General features: G+C 61.0%; 1 protein-coding gene across 1 annotated transcript; it reads left to right on the top strand.

The window, feature by feature from the left end:
- Positions 1–232: 232 nt before the first annotated feature.
- On the top strand, positions 233–5,148 carry IRX6 (iroquois homeobox 6; the record flags this gene model as incomplete). Its single annotated transcript, XM_080645233.1, has 6 exons — positions 233–338; positions 1,309–1,566; positions 2,264–2,373; positions 2,579–2,886; positions 3,591–4,211; positions 5,144–5,148. The coding sequence occupies exons 1-6, from the start codon at positions 294–296 to the stop codon at positions 5,146–5,148; spliced, it is 1,347 nt and encodes a 448-aa protein (XP_080501359.1). The 5' UTR covers positions 233–293.
- Positions 5,149–6,187: the final 1,039 nt, after the last annotated feature.

Here is a 6,187-nt window from a genome sequence, read left to right as displayed (position 1 = left end):
CCTCGCCACCGCGCGCCTTTGGGAACTCGCATCCTCTCCCATCCCCTGCTCATCCATGGGCCCTTCTGTCTTCCGGACCTCGGCAGCAGGTGGAGCGCCTTCTAGAGCGCAGGGCTTGGCGGCCGGTCTGCCCTTGGCTCTGCCTCCAGTAACGCCGAGCGGGCGGAGGACCCGACGCTGCGCACTCGCAGCCGCATAAGGAACTGAGGCAGCGCCCGGCTGGAGGCGCAGGACCGCGGGGGCTGAGGCAGGAACGAGCTAAAGAAGAGGGAGGCGAGCCAAGGACAGCCACCATGGCCTTCCCGCACTTTGGACACCCGTATGGCAGCGCTTCCCAGGTAAGAGGCGCCTCCTTGGGGGGCGGGGGCGACTGGATGGAAGGGGTACCCAGTGCACCCGCCTGTCCCTGAGCGCCCTCCTCTAGAATGAGTCTCCCGGGAAACCAGAGGCAGCAGGGACCAGGTAAGGTACCACAGTCCACTCTGACATCCTCAGGTCCTAGCCGGGAAGGTTGCACTCCCCCAGCGCAGGCTGGAAAATCGGTGACCTGAAACTTGGACCCTCTGACCCTGCGCTCAGGAGGAGGGTGGGGTCTCGGAGAGCTTCCAGACAGGCCTCCTTACTGTACAGATAGCCAGCGAGGTGGCCAGGAGGGTCTCAGGAAAGGATACTTTAGTCCAGGACGCTGTCCCGCGCACAACTGTCCTGCTGTTCGTTGTTGACCTCTGTTCTTATCTCCCCCCTTCCGTGGGTCGGTCCAAGCTCTCCGCGTCTGGTTCCTGCAGATTTACAGGCCAGTGTGGGTGTTGTGCAGGGACCAGGGTTTCCTGGAGAAATTCTGGGGACGCCCACCACTGTTCTCCAGTTTCTCTCCAGAGTGCGGGGTATATCTTCCTGGGGTCTAGTCCCTGCCCGACCTCTGACCCACTTTGTGACCTTGGACAAGCCTGCACCCCTTTCTGTAAAATGGGAGTCTGTCTGTGTGAGACGTGATGAAGGTCTCCAAGGCCAACTTCTAGCTCTGCCTTTGCAGGACCCTGTGATGGGGAAGGGGCGGGGGTCTGCGAGGAAACCAGCAGAGTGGGTTTCAGAATGTCCTCAATGGCCAGACCCCGTGGGAACCTGAAGCCTTAGCAACGGCTTAGGAGTGGCTCTGAGGGCAGTTTGGATGAATCGAGTCTTCGGATCATTCCTGTTCAGTGCTCAGCAGAATGCTCAGCACGCGGTGGCATTTAGGTGATGTTGAATGAAGGAGCGATCCGGTGTTCGAGTCTCTGACCTCCCATGCCTTCTCTCTCGCCCCCATAGTTTCTGGTGTCTGCAAATCCCAGCGCCACTTGCTGCGAATCCTCCCCGCGCTCCGTCCCAGATGTGGCCTCGGGCTCCACCCCGGCGGCGGCTCTCTGCTTAGCACCCTACGATAGCCGGCTGCTGGGCAGTGCGCGGCCGGAGCTGGGCACAACCCTGGGCATCTATGGAGCCCCCTACGCGGCCGCTGCAGCTGTCCAGAGCTACCCTGGGTACCTGCCCTACAGCCCGGAGCCACCCGCGCTGTACGGGGCGCTGGTGAGTGCAAGGGGTGGGACCTGGGTCTCTGCGCCAGAACCCTCCGCCCAGGGGCAGAAGCCCCAGCAGCTACGGGTGAAATCCATTGTGACATCTCCAGGCAAATCTAGGAAGGACGCCCAGCTCCGAGGACAGGCAGTGGTTAGGGTTGTGGAAATGGGAAAAGTCCATCGTTGCACCACGTTACAGTTTGCAGAAGTCCATGCTGTTTAGAAAACATTTGCATCTCTGTTCACACACGAGGTAGGCAAGTCCCGACTTTCCTCAATGCACAGCTGAGGAGGCTGAGGTCAATACCTTACCCAGAGGCACCGAGATACCCAGGGTCAGGGACCAGCTCTGCTGGAAGCTGAGGCAGGGAAGTCCCCCAGCTGGTGGGGGGAGGGGAGGGACGCACAAGTGGTAACAGTAATCATAACCGCTAATATGTAACTACTGCTTAGGCTGCACCAGGAATTCTGCCCAGCGCTCTTCTTCAATAGCCTATAGGGACTATTATTAGCCCCATTTACCAAGGGGAAACAGAGGCATGGAGTGGTTAGCAACTGTTCCCAAGATCAGACGCCAATGCGAGGTGGTGGGTACTGGAATTTCACTTAGACCAGACTCCTCTGGAGTTTACACCCTTTGCAACTACCCCGCCTCGTCTCCTCCCCAAATGTAGGGAGAACTGAATTCTTTCTTCCTCCCCCACCAGAATGCACAGTATGAATTTAAGGAGACTGCAGGGAACTTCACACCCAGCCTGTCACAGCCGGGAGCCTATTATCCCTATGAGCCCACTCTGGGGCAATACCCCTATGACCGGTAAGGTGTGGGGCGCTCTGGTGGCTGGCATGGCAAGTCCTTCCCCGTCCACTGCCCGGGTAGGGCTGATCTGGGCAGCGAGTGGGCAGGGGGATGAGCCGGGAGGGACAGGAGCAGAGCCTATTCCCAGGCCACACACCCTCTCCTGCCAGCCGCCCCAGGTTGCCGGCCCCGGGACTGTCTGTGAGCCGGGTTCTCCCTGCAGGTACAACGCCGTGGAGTTGAGTGGTGCCAGGCGCAGGAAGAACGCCACCCGGGAAACCACGAGCACGCTGAAGGCCTGGCTCCATGAGCACCGGAAGAACCCCTACCCCACCAAGGGCGAGAAGATCATGCTGGCCATCATCACCAAGATGACCCTCACCCAGGTGTCCACCTGGTTCGCCAACGCACGCCGGCGCCTCAAGAAGGAGAACAAGATGACCTGGGCGCCCAAGAACAAGGGCGGGGAGGAGAGGAAGGCAGAGGATGGGGCCGAGGAGTCGCTGGGCTGCCTACAAGGCGACACCAAAGGTACCAGCCATGTGCACCACCCCAGCTGCCTACTGCCTGCGGGGTAGCTTTAATGGAAGGCACAGCTCGCAGACCTGGCACCTGCATCCCCTGCAGGCCTCAGGGCCTGTGCCCGCTGGTACGCTCTGCCCCGCCTTCCCTACAGAACCAGCTTCTTCTGGACTTTAACGTGTCACCTCTGCAGGGCCCCTCCTGGCTGCCTAAACCAACACAGCCCCCTAGTTCTTCTCTATGGCCAGCCCCCCTTTATTTCCTTCGGCAACATAGCACTGTGACCCCTTCCAGAACCTCAGGGCCCCCAGAAGCCCTTCCCCTGAATGAATGAATGAATGAATGAATGAATGCCTAGGTGACGTGTGGCACATCTGTAGTTCTTGCTGCATTACATCCTACACACCAGCCACCTGTGGTGGGGAAACACGGTAGAAATGATCCCCCTTGCCTTTAGAAGGTTGAGAGATGTGTGGGTTTCCCTGGCCTGGCTGCGAATAGAGAAGAGGAGAGGTCCAGTGGGGTGGGGTCAAGGCTGGGGTGGGGGTTCTCTCCCTGGGGCCAGGGTGAGGGCTGGTGTGGTCAGTCTGGTGGATGACTCCCAGAATGCCCCAGTGCAGGGCGCATCTCGCTAAAAGCTTCTGGGGATGGGCACTCCTGCGGATTTCCCTTGGGGCCTGGCGCTTTTCTCACTCCCTCCTCATGTCCTGCAGACCTCGCTGTGAGCCTCGAAGCTCGGGGACTCCGGCTGAGTGACCTGGAGGACCTGGAGGAAGAGGAGGGGGAGGAGGAGGAGGAGGAAGAGGAGGAGGCGGAGGAGGCAGCGGTCACAGCTATGGACAGGCTCGCGGAGTTCCACAAGGACGCGCAGGCGCTGCCGACCCCATGCGCTGCAGCTCCCTTGGGCCGGCCGGAGCTCAGGGAGTGCGGCCTGGCGGCGCCCCGCTTCTCTTTCAATGAGCCCCTGGGATCGGGAGAAGCGGACTTCCTCCGGGCGGAGCCAGGGGCCCCCACCCTGACCACGCACTACCCCTGCAGCCAGAAGCCGCGCATCTGGTCTCTGGCGCACACGGCCACAGCCAGCGCTGTCGAAGGGGCACCTCCCACCCTGCCCAAGCCGCGAAGCCCCGAGTGCCGCCTGATTGTCCGACAGCCCGCGGGCTCGGGCGGGCGACCCCCGGTCCTCAGAGACTCCGCACGGGACGAGCCTTGCCGCGTCGCCAGAGCCTTCGGAAAGCCCACGTTTGCGATGCAGGGGCTGCCCCTGAGCTGTGCTCGGTGCCCGCGGCGGAGGGAGGCAGCAGGGCAGTGCCAGTACCCGTCGGGAGCAGAAGGTAGCGGGCCCCCAATGGCGCTGGGACTGTGTCCAAAAGACCCCTGCCCCTGTGCTGCCCGGCCGTGGCATACCCTCTGGGACGGACGCTTGGGCACGGCCAGGTTCCACCTGGCACAAGATGGGCCCCCGGCACTCTTGAAATGGAAGCTTAGAGATGGTAGTCCTAGCGTTCCCTCATTTTAAAGCCAAATAATAGTAATGAGCTCCGAGGGAGGCAGTGACTGAAGAGATGGGCAACCTACCCCTCTGCACGGGCACCCAGGGACCTGCCAAGGGCACCAGGTGGGCACCATCACGACCCTCTGGCACAGGTGCCCTGGCCCCCTGCCCGCCCTGCAGAGGAGGGCAGTGAGCCCCTGCCATGCTTGTATCCAGGGTTTGCTAGGGCTGGGCAGACACCTGACTTACTGAAAAGTGTGAAGGGCAGGGCCCCACGCACACAGTTGGCAAGGCCAGAGCTTAAGAGAGAGCGTCCAATCCTCTGCAGCCCACGGACACCCTGGGGAGGGCAGCCCGGGGCTGGTGATGTCCTTGGAGCGCACTCAGCCCCAAGGTCACCCCTAAGCAGGGTGTGACTGCCAATCAGTGTCTCCTTCCCACTGCCCCCTCCCCGCTGGTTCTCTGGCCGGGCCTGGCGGAAGGAAATGTCACCCCACAAAAGGCCATTCCCCAAGAAATTGGCAGCCTCCAGCAATTACTGTCAGATTCTGCTCTTTGTAGTCATTTCTCTCAGGATTAGTTGCGGGCTTAGGAAATTGGGTTACATTGTTATTTGAATTTACACACAAAGGGGTCCAAATGTTACTTCTGGCGAGCAAATTGCTTCTAGACCTTTGATTCCCTGCGGAGGAGACACCCCTGGCCTCCAATTTCCTAGGAATCGCCACCCTGAGGCCGCCGGGTTTTAATCAACCTTTCCTCTCTCAGCAGGTTAGCGCACCGGTGCGATTTGCGGAAGCATCTTGGAAATCAGCCCTACTTTGCCAACTCACCTTCACTCCAAGAAGCGGGGAGACCTCACCAGGAACTGGGGGCTCTCCATACGCTTAAGAGACGGACAGACACACAGAAACCAACCCTCCCGCAAGCTCTCCTTGCACGCGGAGCTGGGAGTGGGGGCAGAGGGGCGTCACCTCAGATCCCAGAGGAAGTGGTAGGTTACCTGGGGGAAGGCGGGGCGAGTCTGCCTCCCTCCTCTGGATTCAGGGTCTGAGCTGCTCCCTCTCCTCATCACCCCGCCTCCCCCTCACTTGGTAACTTCCACGCTAACCTGGCCCCTAAGGATCATCTATGTCTACACCCCCCACCCCCATTCCTTGTGTCCTTAAAAATAATCAAGCCGGACCTAAGCCGTGTGGCCTCTCTGTGACAGGGACGATTGGAGAGGTGGGGGAGGACGGAAAGTGGCCAGGGGTTAGGGGACAGGGTGGTGTGGGCTGCAGACCTCAGTCTCCAATTTCTGGGAGAGAAATTGACAGGGTTTGGGTGCAGGCCCGGGCGCCTGCAGCTCAGCCCTCGGAACTCCGCGCGCGTACCCAGCTCCCTGCGCCCGCCCGGCTCTCTCCAGGCTGAATCCTGGGCGCCAGAGGTGGGGACTGCAACTGTGAGGTCGGGGATGGTGGGAGCTGTCAGGGTACTTGTCTGGAAGCTGCGTGTGTTTCCCTCGTACTTGGGTTTTAAGTTCATCGGGAGCATGGGACAATGGGGATCTTCGTGGCCGTCCCTTGGCACTGGGCTCTGGGACGCCGCGCTCCTGGGATGGGGCGGAATGGCGAAGTCTGACAGTCTTTCCCTTAAACCAGTGTCAGCAAACACTTCCGGTCCCGGCCCACCAATGGGAGCGGGCGGGCGGGGAAGGGGGCTTTGTCCCTCAGTGTGGGGAGCAGGGCTGGGGGGCGAAGGGATGAAAGATTTCAAGACGCCCGCGCAGCGCCAGAGTGCGCGCGTCCCGGGCGCAGTGGCTTCGGATTCAGC

The sequence above is a fragment of the Plecotus auritus genome, assembly GCF_963455305.1.
Source record: "Plecotus auritus genome assembly, chromosome: 10".
Lineage (NCBI taxonomy): Eukaryota > Metazoa > Chordata > Mammalia > Chiroptera > Vespertilionidae > Plecotus > Plecotus auritus.
The sequence above is the reverse complement of the archived record's forward strand: the minus strand, read 5'-3'. Positions and strand labels throughout refer to the sequence as shown.